At 50.2% G+C, this 23,361-nt stretch overlaps 1 protein-coding gene across 1 annotated transcript in view; it reads right to left on the bottom strand.

The window, feature by feature from the left end:
- The window catches only part of LOC138248999 (vomeronasal type-2 receptor 26-like), a 191,906-nt gene that overhangs the window by 14,377 nt on the left and 154,168 nt on the right, over positions 1-23,361 (bottom strand). The window contains exon 7 of the mRNA XM_069203054.1: positions 6,870-7,274. Within this exon, the coding sequence (XP_069059155.1) occupies positions 6,870-7,274 (405 nt within the window). The remainder of the gene's footprint in view (positions 1-6,869; positions 7,275-23,361) is intronic.

A 23,361-nucleotide genomic window follows, 5' to 3' on the forward strand; every position in this document is an offset into this window, starting at 1 on the left:
CATATAAAACCAGCCAGCTCCTCCTCACCCATCTTGCCAAGATGAGGCCTACCCAACATCTTAGCAGCAAAAAATAAATAGGGGATAAAGGGGAACAAAGGAGAATAGGGGGAAAGTAGAATAGGAAAAACTTAAACTAAACAACTAACACAGACCAACTAGACCCAAACTAACACTACCCACTACAGACTCCCAACAAAGCAAAGACAATACTATACAACACAATTGTACACAAAAACCACTCAGACAGGATACAACAACAACTTTTTATTCACAAAAAGACAAGAAATAGACCACACAGGAGACAAAAGCACAATTTGACCAGACAAAACTCTCAACACAGCCACACAGTCAGGAAGTATCACAGACTGCAAAGTGAAAGTGAAAGTACACCTGCTGTACATAATCTGTAAACAGGATATCCTATTACATCACTTCCTGCCTAAAATGGCGGCCGTTTTTATAGTTATGCGTCAAAATATTTTGACGCATACAGTCTGGGCGTCAATTTTTTCGACACACAGGTTTAGAAATGAGCCCGCATCCATATGTTTGGAAATAGTTTAACACTTAACCAATTTTCTGAGGTACAGTGTGGAAGAGTCAATGGTGTTTTCAGTGTATTATGCGTCGTTTTTCGGGCATAAGCGTCATTTTTTGATGCATATGCGTAAAAATTTCAGGTCATTAACTGGGTTTGGGTCATTTTACCATTTTAATGTTATATTACATTTGTGACAAAACTGAGATAGGCTGATTGCACCCACTTTGGTCATGACGGTGTATGGGCACATGTGAGACATCATACTATTGCAGACCATGATCCGCTACTTAATTTATAGGATTTTCACTTTTGACTGACCAACAGATTCCCTAATGTGTGGCCTACATATCTGTATTGCACAAATTGGACATGTTTGGAATCAGGAGAGGATAGCAAGGTGACGCATATAAGTACAATACCTCAATGCCTATGGCTCAATATGTGTGCATTGGCTAATAATGTAGTTGTTGACCCACTGTGTGTGCATCACAAGATGCATCATTGAAAATATGCTTGTATGAATGTGAAGTCAATGTGTCCAACCCTCAGATGCAAGTCAGTGTGGAAATGAGAGAGGACATGCGTTAGTCAAACATGTAGCAACATCTGTTGTGTGCACTTCCTAGTTTTTGGTTAACGTAAACACCACAAATGACAAAGCATGCACCGGATAGATGGCAGACGCTTGTTCATGTCAATGGTCCAAAACTTGCCCATCACATGTCCTGGAATTTTGGATACTGCTTCCTAGGCACTTGTTGGTGAACCCACCGTGAGTCAGGCACATGTACAGACTAAGTGGGTACCATGTTATTGACACGGAAAGCCAAAGGTAAACCACAAATGTAATATCACGCCACAGTTGTGGTCATATGACTGAGCCACAACTCTCATGTGGCAGTGGTGGACCAGCAGACGAAGCAGCACATGGCCACATATTTCCAGTGATCAATTGCACAGAGGTGTCTGGTTCATGTGTGTGGTCCAATGTTGGTCGTGTATATTTTTATGGGTCTATGTTGTCACAGTTACGTCCAGGTCTCATCATGAGTCAGTGGCGGCTATTCCTGTATCTACTGAGTATCCTTCTGAGATCACTGGAAGTAAAGCATGTGAGGGCATAAGAACCTACATGGGGATGGTCCTACCATGTCACTGCAGACATGTTATGAGACTGTCAACAGGTCAACCTTGGTGCGCTGAGTGAGATCCTATCTCAGGAGTCGTGTTCCGGTAGGTGTCATTACAACATTTGTACACAGGTTGGCCTGTAAAATTCCCACTGCATCTGGGAAAATCATAGCCTCTGTGTTGATTAATCTTGCAGCTATTCAGCACGCACAGCCCATCAATATGTTGTGAGCAATGTGAACTGTCAGGGTCCTAACATGTGTGGACTTTTCATGCACATTATCTGACGTTGCTGGTTCTGCTGGAGGCACCGTGCCCAATCCCTGCATACGGCCATGGTACACTGTCACACTTTGTCACTCATGCATACATGAGACCCAGACAAGGGATAGAGCCAGTGCATTATTTAACCTGACGTCCATGCAGACAGATGCACTATGACTATGGCATACCATATGAAAGGGTGAAGCACACTGGATTACTATTGTTAGTCTGTGTGTGTATAGAGGAGGAAATATCTGGGTACACATATTACCATCCCAGGGACCTTTTAAGACACAATGGCCTACACATTGATGGAATGTGTGTGCTTCCTGTTGCGGTATAGGTGTTCAGTTGCAGCAGGTGGCACAAGGTGTACATGTGTGCAGTCAATGGCGTCAAGGACGCGTGGGAATCCATTAATGAGGTAAAAACCCTGTTTTGTCTCCTGCTGCTTCTGCTGTGTGTTTGGGAAGCAGATGTGGAGGGGTGTGAGTCCAGTGATGGCATCCAGTACTTTGGGCAGGAAGGCGGAGAATGATGGCTGTAATATCCCAGCAACCAGGGCGCCAGTGGTTTGAAAGGAGCCACTTGCCAACATGTGAAGTACAGCTAGCAGCTTGGTTTCTGTTGGGATGGTGTGGGGTGTCAGCAAGCTGGGTGCCAACTGTGGCTCAATGTTGCGCAGCAGCTGCTGAATGGCTTGCAAGTTCAACCTGTACCTCTGGATGATGTCATGTTCCCTGAGACCATAAAGGGTTGTCCTAGTGCGGAAAACCCTCTCCTGCCTTCTGCGTTGCCTTTGGGGGTCCCTGCTGGTGTTGTGGTAGCTGCTGTTTTTGTTGCTGTGCTTTGCGTCTGCGTGCATGCCCGATGAGAAGCACCTCCATGTCTCCCTTTTGCTGCTCTGCTGTTGCTTCTGTGTGTTCTGATTAAATACAGGTGTGTTTGCCCCATTTTAATGCCTGCCCTGACCCAGGCGTTAATTTTTGACGCAAATCGGGCTGTGTGTCATTTTCTGCCTTCGCCTCCCGGGCGTGCGGGATTTTTGCCCGGTAGCATAAATATGACACACGGGCGTTTAAGTCATTTTTTGGACGGGAACGCCTACCTTGCATATGATTAACGCAAGGTGTTTTCCCGCATCAAGAAAATGATGCACGCAGCGGGATTTTGACATCCGCGGGCTCGGGCGTCAAAGTTGAAATATGGGGCAAGGTTTGCGCCGAATGTGCGTCAACATTTTTTTACTGTCTATATTTTGAAGTATTTGGTATATGTTTGTCTTATGAAAAGCACCAATGACAAAGTGGTAAAGCAGTTACAAGTACTTATCCCAACGCTGCACCACCAATGTAGGAGGCTGGCCTGGCTTATAGTGTATACCTTGTGGTACCTACACCTTGTGCTTGTTCCAGTTATCCCTTATTAGTAGATTAGTAGTGTTGTAGCAGCTTAGGCTGATAGAGATAGCTATAGCAGAGCAGCTTAGGCTGAACAAGAAGACATGCAAAGCTCCTACTATACCACTTATATCACTTAGCACTTTATCATAAGAAAACACAATACTCAGAGTTGCTAAAAATAAAGGTACTTTATTTTAGTGACAATATGCCAAAAGTATCTCACAGGATATACTCCCTTAGGAGGTAAGTAATATACACAACATATACACACAAACCAAAATCAGGTAAGTTAACAGTTAGAAAAGTATTGCAAACACTGTAAAACACAATAGAATGCAATAGGAGACAATAGGCCTCGGGGCAAAACAAACCATATACTCCAAAAGTGGAATGCGATCCACGAATGGACCCCAGGCCTAGTGTAGTGTGTAGAGGGTCGGTGGGAATGTAAGAAAACACTAAGGTTGCCTAAGATACCCCACCCCAAGACCCTGAAAAGGAGGAGTAAAGTTACCCTACTACCCCAGAAAGACAGTAAAGTCAAGGTAGGGGATTCTGCAAAGGCAACAATTGACTGCAGAGCACTGAAGATGGATCCCTGGACCTGAGGACCTGCAAAGGAAGGGGACCAAGTCTAAGAGTCACACAAGTGTCCAGGGGGGGCAGGAGCCCACTAAACCCCGGATGAAGGTGCAAAAGGGCTGCCTCCATGTGGAAGAAGCCAAAGATTCTGCAACAACGGAAGGTGCCAGGAACCTCTCCTTTGGTCAGAAGATGTCCCACAGCGTGCTGGAGGATGCAGAGTTGTTTCCACGCAGAAAGACCATAAGCAAGCCTTGCAATCTGCAAGAGTCACAGTTGAAGGTTTTGGATGCTGCCAGGGCCCAGGAAGGACCAGGAGGTCGCCCCTTGGAGGAGGATACGGAGGGGGTACTCAGCAACACAGAGAGTGCCCCCAGAAGCAGGCAGCACCCGCAGAAGCACCTGAACAGGCATTCAGAAGATCTGAGCATGACAGTCAACTCAGCACAACAAAAGAGGGTCCCAAGAAGTCGGAGTCCAACTCAGCGAGTTGGGCAATGCAGGACAGAGTGCTGGGGACCTGGGCTAGGCTATGCACAAAGGAAGTCTTTGCAAAAGTGCACAGAAGCCCTAGCAGCTGCAGTTCACGCAGGACACAGGATTACTGTCTGGCGTGGGGAGGCAAGGGCTTACCTCCACCAAATTTGGACAGAAGGGCCACTGGACTGTTGCGGACACATGGACCCAGCTCCTGTGTTCCAGGGACCACGCTCGTCAAGATGAGAGGGGACCCAGAAGACTGGTGATGCAGAAGTTTGGTGCCTGCGTTAGTAGGGGGAAGATTCCGTTGACCCACAGGAGATTTCTACTTGGCTTCCAGTGCAGGGTAAAGGCAGACAGCCCTCAGAGCATGCACCACCAGGAAACAGTCGAGAAAGCCGGCAGGATGAGGCGCTACAATGTTGCTGGTAGTCTTCTTGCTACTTTGTTGTGGTTTTGCAGGCGTCCTGGAGCAGTCAGCGGTCGATCCTTGGCAGAAGTCGAAGAGGGAAGTGTAGAGGATGCTGTTCAGACGTGATGGGGCAGGTCATTACTGGCATTGGTAGCGATGCAGGAGAAGGAATGGCCACCACTGTGTCTACGATGGATTCGGGGGGGATGTGCAGGGACAGTGAGGAGGAGGTCAAGTGTCTGCTAGGTTGATGGAAGTTCAGTCAGTGGTTGATGTAGGCCAGTCCCTGATCGTGTAAGGCCTTGTAGGCGTGTGTTAGGATTTTTAACTGGCATCTCTTCTGGATGGGTAGTCAGTGGAGGTTTCTGAGGTTGGGGTGATGTGGGCACATTTAGGGAAGTTCAGGATGAGTTGAGCGGCCGCATTCTGTATGGTCTGGAGTCTTTTGAGGAGCTGGGTGGAAGTGTGTTGTTGTAAATCAAAGCAGCTGGTGACGAGGGTCTGGGTGATGATTTTCCTGGTGTTGACTGGGATCCATCTGAAGATCCTGTGGAGCATGCAGTGGGTGTGGATGCAGGAGTAGGGAACTCAGTTGATTTGACGGTTCATGGTCAGTTCGCTGTCGAGGATGATGCTGAGGTTGCATGCGTGATCTGTAGATGAGGGTTGGGTCCAAGTTCAGCTGGCTACCAGCTGTGCTCCCATATTGGTGTGTTTCTTTCAAAGATTAGGACTTCTGAGTTGAGTTTGAGGCAGTTTGTTTTCATCCAGTTGGCTACATTGGTCATAGCATTGCGGAAGTTAGTCCTGGTGGTGGGTGGGTCTTCGGTGAGCGAGAGGATGAGCTGTGTAGATGTTGAACACTGTGGGGCTGAGGGATGATCCTTGAGGCATGCTGCACATGATGTTCTTGGGTTTATAGGTGGAGGTGAAGGGAGTCAGCTGGATGCTCTGGGTGCATCCTGTCAGCAAGGAGGCTATCCATTTGAGTTTGTTCACTTGTAGGGCGATGTTGTGGAGTCTGTTGATGAAGGTGTGGTGGGATATGGTGTTGAATGCTGCTGAGAGGATGAGGAGGATCAGGGCCGCGGTCTTCCTGTGATTGAGGAGTGTTTTGATGTCATCTGTGGTTGCGATGAGTGCAGTCTTAGTGCTATGGTTGGCTCGGAATCCTGATTGGGATATGTCAAACAGGTTGCTTTGCTTCAAATATTTGGTGAGCCTTCTTGAGTACTTCGGCAGGGTAGGGGAATAGTGAGATTGAGCGATAATTTTTTAGTTCACTAGGGTCCTCGGATGGTTTCTTTAGGATGGGTCTGATTTCTATGTGATTTAATTTGTCCGGGAAGACTGCAGTGGTGAAGGAAGTGTTGATGATGCTGGAAAGTTTTGTGCTGATGTGATTGGTTCAGAGGTTGAAGAAGTGGTTGGGCCGTGGGTCGGAGGTTGCTCTGGAGTCGATGGATGACATGATGGCTGAAGTGGAATGAGTGGTTAGCGGCGTCTAGGTGGTGATCATTCAGTTGTTGTGTGCTGGTTGGTTGAGGCCTGTGGGTTGGGGGTCGAAGTTGTTGTATATGGTGGCAACCTTGCTTTGAAAGTACTCCGAGAGAGTGTCGCAGAGTTCGCGGGAAGTGTGGATAGTATTTTCTGTAGATGTTGGGTTGGAGTATTCTTTGACTATTTTGAACAGTTCTTTTGTGCGGTTGACTGCTGTATCGCTGCGGGCTGTGATGGCTGCTCTCTTGGTTTCCTTGATTTGTCGGTGGTAGTTGCTAAGGGCTGCTTCATGGGTAACTCTGTCAGAGGAGTTTCTGGTAGATCACCATTGTTTCCCAAGCTGGTAGCAGTGGTGCTTGGCGGTTCTGAGCTCTGGGGTGTAGCAGCTGACTTGCCTTGAGGTTTTGTTGGTTCTGGCTGGCTTCAGCGGGGCGACTGTCGGCGCATTTGGTGATCCAGGTGGAGAAGTTCTGGACAGCCTGTTCTGGGTCTGATGAGGGTTTGGGTTAGGAGGTGCAGAGTGCCTGAGTCCACTGTGTCTCTGTTACATTGCCCCAGCTGCGATGGGAAGAGTTGTGGTGCCTGGTGATGATGTGCTGAGTGTCAGAGATGGTGAAGTGAACTATGGTGTGGTCGGACCAGGTGAGTTCTGTGAAGTGACTGAATTTGACTTTGTTGCTGGAGGTGAGGATGGGTTCGAGTGTCTGTCTGGCTTTGTGCATCGGTTCGGTGACCAGTTGGGTGAGGCCGATGATGCTCATGTGCTTCAGGAGAGTGGAGAAGTTGGAATTGTTGGGGTCGTTGATGTGGAAATTGAGGTTACCCAGTGCGACATAGTAGTTGGAGTCGATGGCTAGAGAGGCGATGAGGTTGGGGATAGTGTAGCAGAAGGCCGGTCGAGGTCCTGGGATCCGTATACGGGGGTATCTCTTATTGTTGTGTCTGCGTTGGTTTGTAGCTGGAAGTTGAGGCAAAATACTGTAGATTTTAACTCACTTAGGATATATGTTTATAGATTTTTAGGATATGTGTTTGGGTCATTCATCCTGGTTGCTTTATGTTTTCTTTTGACAATATAAGTATCACTGTAACTATTAATTTGCTACATATAATTTCTGTCCTACATCAGTGTAAACCAAACATTTACTGCACAAAACTGTACATAAGTGTGCATGTGCTAAGTCTGTAGGCAGGTGCTGGGAGTCCTATTGCTAGGGGGGTCTCTCACAGATTTTTTTCTAAGTCCCTACATTAATGCACCTTATTCCACAGAGCCTCCTGTCAGTCTTCCATGTGAATCGCTTGTCAATTTCACAGTTACAGGAAGTGTGCAGCACACCTCCACCTGACAGATGCTACATGGGCTCCAGTCTGATTCAGCCCAGGCCTTCCTGCAACAAGCTGCAGGAACATGCAAAGGGGTCCCAGGCCAGCCCAGAAGTTGGATGCCTTACAGATCAAAGTACCTCATTGTAATACCCACATGACAGCATCTCTTACGCAGAAAAGACAGAAGAAAGCATTAATGTCTTCTAACTTACACCACAGTTCTTGAGATGTGTATAATTCTTGAAACTGATTATTAGAAGCTTGAGAAGTTGTCAAGCACAACCCTGACCTGTGCTGTTGCTGACCTCTCCTTGTGAACAGGGGACACAGTCAAAGCAGCACATGGGCTCCCCCTCTCTGGCGGTCTTTCTGTACCCGAGAGGACAACTCTCACTGCAGACAGAGCGAGGAACCTGTGGGAGCATAAAAAAAGTATTAATTGAAGACAGAGCGCAGAACCTTTGAGAGGAGCAATAATAATCTATTAATGGAAAACAGAGCGCGGAACCTGTGAGAGGAGCAAAAATAAACCATTAATGGAACAAAACGCGGAACCCGCACGAGAAGCAAAAATAATCTATTAATGGAAGAAAGAGCACAGAACCTGCGAGAGGATAAAAAATAAACTATTAATGGAGAACTGAGCGTGGAATCGGAAGGAGGAGCAAATAGTGGTGCTGGAACTTTTTTCGGAGTTGGGTGCTGTCATCGATGTGACACCACTGCGCTCATGGGGATTGTGAAAAATCCAATTGTTTCATAAGGAACAAATGTAGAACATGAGCCACGCCCTTTCAGCAGGAGAGTGGTGAGGGTGCAGTCTTCAGCTGATGGTGCATTTAGGAGCTCCTTGTCGCACATACAATAGTGGAGCAGGGTGTAGTAGCTCAGTGTCCTTTACAGACAGCACATTTCTCATTGAAATGGCCACTAAATTTACCCAGATATGCAGTTCTAATGATAAAGCTATATTGCGCACAAAAGACAATGGGGGTCATTTTGAACCCTGGCGGTAAAAACCGCCTACCGCCGCAGCGACGACTGCCAAAAGACCGTTGCCATGGCTACCAGCCGCCCGCCGGATTATGACCACAGCCGGATTTCCGCCAGAAGGTTGGCGGAAATCCAGCTGTGGCAATGCCGGCGGATGGCGGTAAGGTGGCGTTGCTGCCACCAGCAGCGCCACGCCAGTAGACCGCCGCCAGCCGTATTATGAGAAAAATATAGCCTGGCGGTGTTCTGCTGGCTGATGCTGCTGCTGGCAGCAGCGCCCCATCCGGTCTCCTGCCGGAGGACCCCATGACTACAGGTAAGTCGGGTGCTCCCACAGGGGAGGTGGGTGGTGGGTGTTGAGTGTGTGTGTGTGGGGGGGGTGTGTATGTCTGTGCGTGCATGTATGCAGATGTGTGTTGCGTGTTGTGTGTATGCATGGATGTGTGAGTGCGTGTATGTTGAGTTGTGTGAATTTGTGTATGTATGTAAGTGTGTGTGGATGTGTGCATAAATAGATGTATGCATGCGTAGATGAATGTTGGAATGGGTGTGTGTATTTGTGTGTGCTTGTGTGAGGGTAGGGGTGTGTATAAAGGGGGGTCTGGGGAGGAAGGGTGGGGGTGAACCTGTGGAGGGGTAGGGGGTGGGGAAGACCGCTATCAGTGACAGGAAGGGATTCCCTGTCACTGATATTGCCTACCGCCATGGTTTTCGTGGCCGTAAGGATGTCACGAAAACCATGGCTGTAGGCGGGGTCATAATCCCGCAGGCGGGCAAGTGATGGCCGCCGGGCTGGAGAGTGAAGTCTCCAGCCCGGCAGTTGTTACCGCCGTGGCGGTCGGTATGGTACATTGGCGGTTTGGCTTAATGTGGCGGGTAAGTACCGCCAGCCTGTTGGCGGTACTACCGCTACATTACCTCCGACCGCCGGGGTCATAATGACCCCCAATTGTGTACAAATTGAGGTTAAGTGAATATTTCTAATTTGCATATCAAAAAATATAGGTGGTCATTACAACCCTGGCAGATGGTGTAAAAGCGGCGGTAAGACCGCCAACAGGCCGGCGGTAAAAAAATTGCAATTACGACCGCGGCGGAAACCGCCAACAAAGACAGCCACTTTAACACTCTGACCGCCACAGCGATACAAACAAACAACGCGGCGGTCACCGCCAACAAACAGGCGGGAGACAATGTACTGCCCACACTATTATGACAGGCCAATCCGCCACCTTTTCCGGGGCGGATTCACCGTGGATAAAAACACGGCGGAAACAGGAGTTTCGAAGGGAAAACGCTCACCTCTACACACTCCACAAGGAATGAGGACACCATGGAACCGGAACTCCAAATCCTACCTGCGATAGTCTTCCTGCTCCTCTACAAGGACCACGAACGCCGGCGGCGAAGACCACGGTGAGTACTGCACCTACGACACTGGGGAGGGGGGAGGGAAAAAACAGGGACACACAAACGCAACACGCAACACTCCCACCCCCACCCACACCCACCACAACACACACACCAATACATCATGATACAATATAGTTACACCCCCAAACCCCCCCGGAAGAACGCAAAGACAAAAGGAAATGAGTGTAACCATTGTAATATATTAAAATCAAGTACGCAAAAATATATAGATACACCATAAACAAAATATACACCAAGCTTAGTAGTCCAGGTACTGCACAAAGAAAGTCAGTGGAACACTGGGACCACACAGTATGGGCAAGGCCCACACAAGATCCCCGACCATGACGGAGAGAACACTGCAGGGGCATCAGAGAGCAAGAAAACAGGCACCTCAGGGGGGAGAAAAAGGGGGGGAACCTCAGCCGCTTGAGTGCACGACGCCAAATCCATGAGGGGGCCACATGCCCACTGTTCCATCCTGGGGAGTTCAAAGCCACAGTCTCACAAGTCTATACAGTGGGTGGTCTGCCCACTGTTCCATCCTGGGAAGTGCAAAGCCACAGTCTCTCAAGTCTCTACAGTGGGTGGGTTGCCCACTGTTCCATCCTGGGGAGTGCAAAGCCACAGTCTCACAAGTCTATACAGTGGGTGGTCTGTCCACTGTTCCATCCTGGGGATTGCAAAGCCACAGTCTCACAAGTGGATGACAGTCTCCACTGGTTCTGGAGGCGGACTGGTGCCCAGAGTGCTTCATCCTGTTAGGATCTCTCCACTGGTTCTGGAGGGGGACTGGTGCCCAGAGTGCTTCATCCTGTTAAGGACAGAGGTAGTGGATGACAGTTCCCACTGGTTCTGGAGGGGGCATGGTGCCCAGAGTGCATCATTCACCCGTGACGGACCCAGTTGCGTCAGTGCCCCTGCCACTCATGGGCTAGCGGTGCTTGAGATGGCGGTGCCCTGTTCAGCGGTGCTTGAGATGGCGGTGCCCTGTTCAGCGGTGCTTGAGATGGCGGTGCCCTGTTCAGCGGTGCTTCAGATGATGGTGCCCTGTTCAGCGGTGCTTGAGATGGCGGTGCCCTGTTCAGCGGTGCTTCAGATGGCTGTCTACATTGCAAGGTCTCAGCTGCTGGCGGTCCTTCATGGCCCAACAGGCCTTTTGCTGGCGGTCCTTCATGGCCCAACGGGCCTTTTTCTGGCGGTCCTTCATGGCTCAGCTGGGCTGGTGCAGGCCTCCTGGGCAGCTGGGCTGGGGCTGGCGGTGGCCTCCTGGGCAGCTGGGCTGGGGCTGGCCTCCTGGGCAGCGGGGATGATGGCGGTCTTCTCCGCTGTGCTGCTCTTGCCAGACTTTCCGGGTTTCTTGTGGCCCTTCCCCACATTCCCACCGGGACCCCTGGGAGCGGCTTTGGTGGCTGGAGTCTTCCCCTTCTCCCGCCGGGCACTGGCCAACTTCTGATGCTTCACAGGTGGGGGACTGTCTGTGCTGTGGCCTGACCAGAATGAATGCCCTCCAGAAATGCATTGGTTTGTTGCAACTGCCTCTCTACACCCTAGATGGCATTCAAAATGGTAGACTGCCCAACAGTGAGAAACCTGAGGAGGTCAATGGCCACCTCACTGAGGGCAGCAGGGGTGACTGGGGCAGGGCCTGAGGTGCCTGGGGCGAAGGTGATGCCCACCCTCCTGGCTGAGCGGGCACGGGGCAAAGGCTGAGGGGCTGCTGGGAGGGTGGTGCTGGTAGGGGGGGTGGTGGCTGTACCTGTAGATGTAGGGGCACAGATATTGCCGCCACCACAAGGGAGCTCCCATCAGAGGACGAGTCTGTGTCGCTGGTGTCAGCTCCTGTCCCCACCGTGGAGCTCCCGTCGCCCTCCGTCCCACTGGTGAATTCTAACTCCGTAGTGTCGCCCTCCAGGGCCATGTGTGATGCAGCTCCCTCCTGCTCCGGTGCCACTGCTCCTCCACCTGATGATGCTAATGCACACAAGAACAGGGAGGCCAAAAAAGGGGGGGGAAGACAGAAGAAAGACATGTTGAGTGCATGCATTACCGCTACCGTTGGCGGACACGACCGACACAGAAGGCCCCTGCACTACGCCGCGCTCTTGGGCTCCACTGTTCAATTCCTGGGAAATGGCCTACAAGGCTATGGACGACATCTGCACACATAGATGACACAGGGCGTGAATAGCTGTACTTGGCACTCTACAGAGGTGGGGTGGGGTGCCACATGGCCTTCCTTACGGAGGGGCCTTGACTACGGAACTTGCCCTGGCCTAGGGAAACCCACAGACCACCTCCCCCACCCAGACACCTCGTAATGCGTGCAGTCAGCTGAATGAGAGTGTACTCACCCCCTTGTGTCTGCTGTGATGCCCTCAAGCGCCCATCCAACTCCGGGTAGGCCACCGCCAAGATCCTGAACATCAGGGGGGTCATGGTGCGATGGGCACCCCTCCCACGTTGGGAGGCCATAACCAGCTGAGCCTCTGCCGTCTTCTTACTCCAGCGGCGAATGTCCACCCATCTTTTACGGCAGTGGGTGCTCCGTCTGTGGTAGACCCCCAGGGTCCGGACTTCCTTGGCGATGGCATGCCAAATATCTTTCTTCTGGTGGGCGCTGACCTACATGAAATGTACAGGGGAAAAAGAGAAGTTATTACCAACTGCACCGTCAAAGTGATTGGCCCCCATCCCTACCCTTGCCATGTGGCACATGCATTCACCGTCTTTCATGCACGCAGCACTCTGCCCCCTTCCTTCTTACATCCAGCCCTTTCCACACAGGCATAGCCCATACAACATGCTCCCAGTGTACTTACCTGTTTGTCTGGAGGACCGTAGAGTAGCTTGTACTGGGGGAGGACCCTATCAACGAGTTTCTCCAACTCCTCCGATGTGAAGGCAGGGGCCCTTTCCCCAGACACTCAAGCCATTGTCTCTTCCAGACCGAGGTCACAGCAGCACTTGCAGTGTAGGTCCTCTCCTGTCGAAGATCAGGTATTGAATGATTGAAGTGATAGAAAATGGCGGTCACGTCTGCGGCGGTGCGTACCGTCACCGCCGGCACACTTCGTCATTGGCTCCTGGGACCCATAGGGTCCAATGTTAACCAATGCAGCATTGCGCTGCGGTCTTCGACCACCTACCGCAATGGTGTACAATGCCAGTGCAGTTACCTCACATCCCATTGTCCCACTTTACAGGTCAGGCAGCCGCCATTTCAGGGGCCCACATGGCTTCATTTTCAACTGCGTCACACATACCTAGGCCTAGACTCAACACACATACAGGCCACCTTTTGTGTATGAATGGTGTTCTGTGTAAACTGTGGGTACGTACCTCTGAGTTGTTTGACTCTGTGCTCGCTGTTGTCCTTCATAGGCACCGTCCGCTGGGAAATGTGAGGAGATGGCGGCATCCTCCGGTGTACCGACCGTTGGTGGACCTGTCGACATTTGATTATCACCTACAGGCTTGACCGAGCCACAATCCAGGAACTGTGTACCCAGTTGGAGCCAGACCTGATGTCAGCAATCCGCCATCCCACAGGAATCCCCCCTCAAGTGCAGGTGCTGTCAGTGCTCCATTTCCTTGTAAGTGGGTCATTTCAAACAACAGTGGCCATGGCATCAGGGATGTCCCAGCCTATGTTTTCCAACGTATTGTCCAGAGTGTTGTCTGCCCATCTGAAACACATGCGGAGCTACATTTTTTCCCCTCAGGTGGAGGATTTGCCTACAGTGAAAGGTGATTTCTATGCCCTGGGACATATCCCCAACATCATAAGTGCCATTGATGGGACACATATGGCTTTGGTCCCCACCACAGGAGTGAACAGGTGTACAGAAACCGGAAGAGTTATCATTCCATGAATGTACAGGTGGTATGTTTGGCCGACCAGTACATCTCCTATGTGAATGCCATGTTCCCTGTCTCAGTGCATGATGCCTACATCCTGCGGAATAGCAGCATCCCTTATGTGATGGGTTAACTCCAGAGGCACCGTGTGTGGCTATTAGGTGAGCACCTGGAAGCAAGCCAGTGGGAATGGTTGTCTGGGTCTGGGGATATCCCTAAGAGTTGGTGTGTGTCTAACAGTTGTCCCTCTCCATTTGCAGGTGACTCTGGTTACCCCAACCTGTCATGGCTACTGACCCCAGTGAGGAATCCCAGGACAAGGGCAGAGGAACGCCACAATGAGGCCCATGGGCAAACTAGGAGGGTGATCGAGCGGACCTTCGGCCTCCTGAAGGCTAGGTTCAGGTGCCCCCATATGACAGGTGGATCCCTATTCTACTCACCAAAGAAGGTGTGCCAGATCATCGTGGCCGGCTGTATGCTTCATAACTTGGCTTTGCGACGAAAGGTGCCTTTTCTGCAGTAGGATGGTCCAGATGGCGGTGTTGTGGCAGCTGTGGAGCCTGTGGACAGTGAAGATGAGGAAGCAGAGGAAGAAGACATGCACAACAGGGACTCTGTGATCCTGCAATATTTCCAGTGAGACACAGGTAAGAATACAAACCTGCATAGTACATGTACTTTAACACTACTACCTCTCTACTGTCTGTCATTTTCACCCAGTGTATGGTCACTGAGTTGTCACTTTCCCTTACGATTTGACAGATGTGGGTCCCACTGTGTGACATCTGGTTAGATTCCTCATGGACTAGAGCTGTGTGACATAGGTATTTTGACATTACTATTTAAAAATGCATTTTGTCACTGTAATTGCTAATACACTATTTCGAAATCACAGACAGACTCCAGGTCGTTTTGTGCTTTAGGTGTGTTTATTTAAGTGCTCAATATTGGACGGGGTAGTGAAATGGTGAGGGGTGATGGCAGAGGAATGTCCATGGCAGAGTCCAGTCTATTAGGCTCACAGGTGCATTGCCAATATGGGCATAGGAAGTGGAGCTGGGGCAGTTAAAGTATAGACAGGGTGACACAGTGGAACAGTAGGATGACAATCAGGGTGGTCTCCTTTCTTGGCGGGGGTCTTGGCATCGTGCTCTGTCTTTGCCCTGGATCTCAGGGACCGTTTGCAGGGTGGTTCTCCCTCTGCAGGGGGTGGGGTGCTGTTGTGGTGGTCCTGTGGTGGGGCGTCCTGTCCACTAGCGCTGGCGGAGGTGGTGGGCAGTTCATCGTCCATGCTAGTGTCAGGGGCCCCTTGTAGTGCCACAGTGTCCCTCCTGGTGTTCACAAGTTCCTTCAGCACCCCTACGATGGTGCCCAGGGTGGAGCTGATGGTTCTGAGTTCCTCCCTGAAGCCCATATACTGTTCCTCCTGCAGACGGAGGTATGGGCCCGCTGGGTGGGTGTTATGCTGGTTTTTCCAGAGGGTGGAAGGTTTGTGGCCTGTGTCTGGGTGATGGGAACCGACTGTCCCATGGTCCCCGATGGGCTGGGCTGGTCATCTAGATCCAGTTGGACAGAGGTGCTGTCATCACTGTGGGCCTCTTCAGTTGGTGGTGTGGACATGTGTGGACCCTCCTGTCCGGTGACGTTGGGTAGGGGTATAAAAGGATGGTTATTACATCTGTGTGTGCCATGGTGTGCAATGGGTGGGTGACCGTGTACCCCAGTGCCTGCATTCCTGTGTGGGAGCTTGTGTGATGGTGGTTTAGGGGGGTGTATGGGTATGTGCAGTGGGCATGCTTTAGTGATGGGGGTCCATGCTTTGTTGTTGCATGCAGGGCTTGGTGTTGGGATGGGTGGGTCGTGATGTTGGGACATATGTGAGGAGTTGGGGTGCTGGGGGTGAGGGTGGGGGTATGTGATAGCATGCAGGTAGGGTGGGGGATGAAATAATTGAGATTTGACTTACCAGAGTCCATTCCTCCACCTACTCCTGCGAGGCCCTCAGGATGCAGAATCGCCAAGACCTGCTCCTCCCATGTTGTTAGTTGTGGGGGAGGAGGTGGGAGTCCGCCGCCAGTCCTCTGAACCGCCATTTGGTGTCTTGAGACCACGGAACGCACCTTCCCCCGTAGTTCGTTCCACCTCTTCCTGATGTCCTCCCGATTTCTTGGGTGCTGTCCCACTGCGTTGACCCTGTCCACTATTCTTCGCCATAGCTCCATCTTCCTTGCAACCCGGACGATATCCTCAACCATGACCCTGAGCTCCTCCTCTGAGAACCTGGGGTGTCTTTGCCTTGCCATGGGGTGGCGTAGGTGATGTGTGGGGTGGAGTGTGTGGTGATAAGTGTGGTGATATGTAGTGGTGTGTTGTGTGAGGTGCGTGGAAGTTTTGTGGGTGATGGTGTTGTGTACCTGTGGATGCTAGTATTGTTGATGGTGGTGTCTCTCTCTGTGATTCTTTCTCAATTGTTGTCGTAGGGGTTTGTGTGTGATGTGGGTGTGTGTTTTATATTGTATTGAGTGTGTGGGAGTGGTGTGTGTATGTGTATCAGGTGTGTATTTTGAATTGTCCAATGTGGCTGTGTTTTGTAAATGTGTGTGAATTTTGAGCGCGGCGGTGTGTACCGCCAATGGAATACCGCGGTTGAAAGACCGCCTCGTGGATTCGTGTGTCGTGATAGTGTGGGCGCATTTCTGTTGGCGTGACGGTCTCGGTTTTGTTTTCGCCAGTTTATCACTGACCTTTGGTGTGGCGGACTTGTGTGGGTGTCTGAATTTTGCCGGATTCCGAAATGTGGGTCATAATAGCTGTGGTGGGTTTCTGCGGCCGCGTCGGTGTGTTGGCGGTCTTCTGCATGGCGGTAAGGGGCTTTTACCGCCAATGTTGTAATGAGGGCCTTAGTGCCTTTATTTGTGTAAACCATATTCAAATCTTTGTTTCCATAATGTTTTAGCTGATTTACAGATATTTACATTTTGTTTTCTGTTAAAAAAATGACATCCTACAGCCTTCTCATTCACACTCCTTGTACCCCAGCACGATTGTCAAGTAGTTCAGTTTATAAAAACCTCTGAATGTGCAGTCAGGAAGAGACAAGTAAACTCCAATTTCAAGTGCAAAGAGTGAGCAGTAATTTGTCAGAAGACATGGGGGGTCATTCTAACCCTGGCGGTCGTTGACCGCCAGGGCTAAAATGATGGGGGCACCGCCAACAGGCTGGCGGTGCCCCGCAGGGCATTCTGACCGCGGCGGTTCGGCCGTGGTCAGAAGTGGAAAACCGGCGGTCTCCCGCCGGTTTTCCGCTGCCCTTCTGAATCCTCCATGGCGGCCCCCATACCGCCATCCTGTTCCTGGCGGTTCGCCCGTCAGGAACAGGATGGCGGTATGGGGTGTCGTGGGGCCCCTGGAGGCCCCTGCAGTGCCCATGCCAATGGCATGGGCACTGCATGGGCCCCCGTAAGAGGGCCCCACAATGAATTTCACTGTCTGCATTGCAGACAGTGAAATTCGCGACGGGTGCCACTGCACCCGTCGCATCTTCCCACTCCGCCGGCTCCATTCGGAGCCGGCGTCCTCGTGGGAAGGTTGTTTTACACTGGGCTGGCGGGCGGCCTTTTGGCGGTCGCCCGCCAGCCCAGTGTAAAACCCAGAATACCCGCAGCGGTCTAATGACCGCGGTGCGGTATTCTGGAGGGGGGAACTCTGGCGGGCGGCCTCCGCCGCCCGCCAGGGTGAGAATCACCCCCATAATCTGATATATGACCTCTGTCTTTGAACACATCTTTGTCACTTATTCACCTACTGAACCTTAGCATGGTTCTTTTGAGGTGGCTCCAGCATCCCTCTATCCCTTCTTCCAGCGCCTATGAGAACCAAGTGAGAATACTAATGGAAAGCTAGATCGAAAGCAGCAGGAGACCTGAGTGAGAAGATGTATTTTAATGGAAAGGACTCTAGAACCTGCAGGAAGAGCTAAAAGTCAGAGTATTAATGCCTTGGCACTCCTCCTGCCAGAGGAAGGCTTTGCCTCTAAGAGATGCCAGAACTGGAGGTGTCCTAATGCACAAAGAGTGCACCAAGGGCGAGACAAGGCCAGGACAACAATCAGAGACAGTGCTGAGGTCACTGGGAAGGAAGCTCCTCCCTCTGCACAGAAGGCTCCATGAGCTAAACACAAAGTTCCAAAGATGATGAGGTGACCGCAGGCAAGTTGAATCTTTTCATCTTTCAAATAATATGGAACATGAGGCCCAATTAATTGACACTCCCACCATCAAGAATGGCCACTTTTAGGCTTGTGTCTTCCAGGAAAGGAGTGAACAAATCCTCATCAAAAGCTTCAACAAGAGGGCTGAAAGACGTCTGTTGGCCTTCTGGAAAAAGGACAGCTCATTGGCGAATAAGATCTGGACAGTTGCAAACTCCAGACCAGGATCTGGCCGACTCATATGTAAAAAAACACTAGGGTCCAGTCTTAGTAACACTTTGCACCAGGCTTGCATTGCTTTAGTAACGCAAACCTTCTGCAAAGTGTTCCAGTGGTATTTACACTCCACACTAAATCAGAATTTGTTTTGGAAAGTTGGGTGAAAGTAACACAAAGTAATGCTATGTGCTACTTTGCACAGATTTGCATCAAGGGGGAGTGCCATGGTGGTGCATAGGTTCTCCCGTGCAACCACATATGGGTTTTGACACTAATCCCTATCTACTCACAACTGTAAACAAGGATTTCCACCAGTACCTTAGGCCTCCTCAAAGCATGCATAACAGTGGAGCAAGTTTTAAAATACTTGGGCCCATATTTAAGAAAAGTTAACACCTGGAAGTTAGTCCTGGATGCCATCATACGCCCCACACCCCACCCCACCACATTCAGTTCCCGAACACCAAGCAACCGCAGCAGGAGACCAAGCAAGGTTTCCACCAAATAGCTGGGTTCCCGCATGTGCTGGGTGCAATGGACTGCACCTCTGTACAAAGTGTGCCTCCTGATGCTACCAAACACCTCTACAGGAACCACAAACATACCCACTCCATCAATCTGCAGGCCATTGTGGACCATCGTGGGATTTTCACTAACATTCTAGCTAAATATCCCGGCAGCGTCCATTATGCCTACATATTCCAGCACTCTACCACCAACCAGCGGTTCCAGGATGGTCAATATGGCAATGGGCTTCTTGTAGGTAAGCCACTATACTAATCATTATACAAACAACACACAACACTTGTGGGACAAACAATACATACATCACACTAAACACACATGGACAGGGGAACACAGATGTTCAGACAATTACATATGTGCCACATGCCACACTACACCGCATTCAATACACATCACACACACATATACCCATATGTACAAGTTCTCGCACCACCTGACTGACACACTACATGAAGGACAGGTGGAGCTATGCCCCCTTTGCATAAAAAAGCTGAGCCCAAACCACTACTAGTATCCACAGGTTGACAACAAAATACAGATCCCTCACACACAACAATTACCAAGGAATAGATCATCTATGTGAATTGCATTGACCATGCCAACATAAAGCAATTCACAGATAGGCACTGCCTCGCATTTATCATGGTGTAGAAACCTCAGGCAGCACCAATATCAAATGCCATCCAAGTGTTGCCATCATCATTTACATATTACTAAAACATATCACTAAAACATACCAGACATACCCATTTTGTTCACCTTTCCCTTGTATGGTGCATAGTGCAGCACACATAGAAATGGCACGTCACCAGCTATGAAAGATCATGTGTAGGAATTAACACCTCACAGCACACCAACAATCATACCCAGTAATCCCACATCTCCCTACCATTATACAAGGGTAACAACAGTGGACTGTGGCAGCTGGACTACTGACAATGGACTGGGATAGGCCAGAAATGCATGTGAATGAGGAGAGATGAGACTTAGCAGAACTGGCCCCTCAATGCAGGGCACTGCATAAAACCACACCGTGCCCCGTACTGTGTCTGAAAACTCTTGCATACATCACAAAACATACCATACAACTGGGCTTCACTGTGCATATGAACCTCATGCACATATGTATGCCAGCCAGCTATTGGCAACAACAATAGTTTGTGCAAGGGAGCTATTCCAAGGGCAAAGGGGTGGGATCCACATGCATCGCGGGACGCGCTTATTGCTCTTGGGACTTTGAAACCGACACTTGCCTGGAGAGAGACCACATCCCCCAGGCTTCCTTGCTCCACCTCGCGCTTATAAGCGCTATTTCATCCACGCAGTGCGGGATGCGCTTATTGCTCTTGGGACTTTGAAACTGACACTTGCCTGGAGAGGGACCACATCCCCCAGGCTTCCTTGCTCCACCTCGCGCTTATAAGCGCTATTTGATCCACGCAGCGCGGGACGCAAGCAGGATGCGCTCGGGCGTGCGCCTGGGTGAAGACCGGGGCAAGACGGGCCCATCTTTGCCCGTCATCGCCCGATAGCGGCCGGGCTGGGCGCACCCCTCTGACCTCCGTGAAGTAAGGCATCCCCTTTTTCTGAAAGTGATTACAGGTTTTATTTATTGGTCTAATTATATCATCTGCTGCTGGAGATGGGGAAGCGTAAAGCTGTGGATGTCCCTGTCCACTCCAGTGGGAAATAAAAACTAAAAAAACAGTCAGATAAACAAACAAGTTACCTGACTATTAAAGGAAACAATCCCTTAGAAGAGATTGATATTCTCTTTGAAGAGGTGGAGGCTATTCTGAGCAATAACTCTAACTGACCATCTATAAAATGCGGTGCTTCTGCTAAAATAATTACAGATATATTTAAGAGGAAGTTGCAGCCCCACAACTCCTATGTGGAGATCGGTTCAAACATGGCACCCCAAGCTGTTGCATCCTGTGACACAGACGGTTTTCCTGCAGGGAAAGAGGTCCCCCGATTACCACTCAGCCCTGAGATCCTGGTGATTCCAAAAATTCTGTGCTCTAATCAGTATGGGCCTCTGGAAGGAGAAGGGGAGGCCCCATGATTGTGTTACACATCCACAATCTGATATCTGTGTTGATGATATCACTGCGGCCAAACTGCCTCCGAATATGGGTCGATTGCCTCCGTCTTGTGGGGACTCTGATTTGGCCTCTATTTGTCAGAAACTGAATGAAGTCAAGAGCTTGATGCAGCTGATAATGAACCAATTAACGGGGGATTTGGCACAGAAGTGTGTGTGTAATTGCTTGAGGGGCAGGATTTGGCCTGCTCTAGGGGGTTTGCCCACTGGTATTAATGTGCCTGAAGTTAGACCTCGAGTTGGTAATCATCCTCGAGGGCCTTCCACAACGTCTCTTCCTGAGAGCTCCCCTGTACCCCATGTTGAGGGATCTTTGGTTGCACCTGTGACTGTAAGGCGGAAGTGTAACGCTGTTATAAAGGATAGGAATATCACTGGGTCAGAGAAGTTTGTTAAAGCTCAGTCCTGGGGGGGCTGTTGGCACTCAGGTGCCTGCTGGGGCAGCTACTCACACCCAGCATTATTCCGCGTTATCAGATGATGCTGTGTGCCAGGCTGGCATGAGACGGTCAGTCCTTAAGGAATCGGGCCGAGGCCTGCAGAGCAAGGGAGGCACCATCTATATGGTTGAGGTGCCTAAATTGCCCGCTGGTTCTCGGGAATCCCATGATTCCTTGTTAAATAAGGTCATCTACTGGCTACGAGCTCAGAGGAATTGTCTTTCTGTTATTTGTGCAGATAATCTTGAGGTGGGCAGACGCAGTCAAACTGGTTCAAATTTTGAAATTATTTCTATTTGTTTTGTGGACAGGCTGCTGGTGGATAAACTAACTGATTTTGAATTACGCACTTGCTATCTTATGAATTCCAGAGGGGTCGGTATTAGGCTCAAACCTTATCCCCCTACTGGTAGTCCATGTATACTATATGGTGATCTAGCTGGCGGGAAGTCTGATTCTATCCAGGAGTGTGCCCTGATTCCGGCAGTAAACATCTCTCAGACATTACCTAAGGCTGATTGACTGCATATTGATTCTTATATGATCATTTTAGTTTGGACCCCTTCTAGGAAAGTACTGTCTTGCCTGACATGTTACCCCCATTTTTACATGTATGTCAGTTGTTTTTGCCTGTCTCACTGGGATCCTGCTAGCCAGGACCCCAGTGCTCATAGTTTGTGGCCTGTATGTGTATACCTGTCTAGTGCCTAACTGTGTCACTGAGGCTCTGCTAATCAGAACCTCAGTGCTTATGCTCTCTTTGCCTTTAAATGTGTCACTATAGGCTAGTGACCACTTTTAACAATTCTAATTGGCACACTGGAACACCCTTATAATTCCCTGGTATATGATACCTAGGTACCCAGGGTATTGGGGTTCCAGGAGATCCCTATGGGCTGCAGCATTTCTTTTACCACCCATAGGGAGCTCAGACAAACCCTTACACAGGCTGCCATTGTAGCCTGCGTGAAATAGTGCACACACTATTTCACAGCCATTTTCACTGCACTTAAGTAACTTCTAAGTCACCTATATGTCTAGCCTTCTCTTGCTGAAGGTTAGGTGCAAAGTTATTAAGTGTGAGGGCACCCTTGCAGTAGCAAAGGTGCCCCCACATAGTTCAGGGCCATTTCCCCAGACTTTGTGAGTGCGGGGACACCATTACACGCATGCACTACATATAGTTCAATACCTATGTGTAGCTTCATAGTGGTAACTCCGAATATGGCCATGTAACATGTCTAAGATCATGGAATTGTCCCCCCATGCAAAATATGGTATTGGGGTGCCAATTCCATGCATCCCCAGGGCTCCACTATGGACCCGGGGTACTGCCAAACCAGCTCTCTGGTGTTTTCTCAGCAGCTACTGCTACTGCCACACCACAGACAGGGTTCTGCCCTCCTTGGGTCTGGGCAGCCCAGTCCCAGGAAGGCAGAACAAAGCATTTCCTCTGAGAGAGGGTGTTACACCCTCTCCCTTTGGAAATAGGTGTTACAGGCTGGGGAGGGGTGGCCTCCTCCAGCCTCTGGAAATGCTTTGAAGGGCAAAGATGGTGCCCTCCTTGCATAAGCCAGTCTACACCGGTTCAGGGACCCTCTTGTCCCCTGCTCTGGCGAGAAACTGGACAAAAGAAAGGAGAGTGACCATTCCCTGTCCATCACCACCATGGGGGTGGTGCCCAGAGCTCCTCCAGTGTGTCCCAGACTTCAGCCATCTTGCTTTGCAAGGAGTGGGGGCTCTCTGGAGGGCTCTGGGTGGCCAGTGCCAGCAGGTGATGTCAGAGACCCCTCCTGATAGGTCCTTACCTAATAAGGTAGCCAATCCCCCTCTCAGGGCTATTTAGTGTCTCTCCTGTGGGTTCTCTTCAGATTCTACTTGCAAGTTTCCAGCAGGAATCCTCTGCAACTACTACTTCATCCTCTGGCCTCGGATCAACCACAGC

Source organism: Pleurodeles waltl, chromosome 8 (genome assembly GCF_031143425.1).
Source record: "Pleurodeles waltl isolate 20211129_DDA chromosome 8, aPleWal1.hap1.20221129, whole genome shotgun sequence".
NCBI lineage: Eukaryota > Metazoa > Chordata > Amphibia > Caudata > Salamandridae > Pleurodeles > Pleurodeles waltl.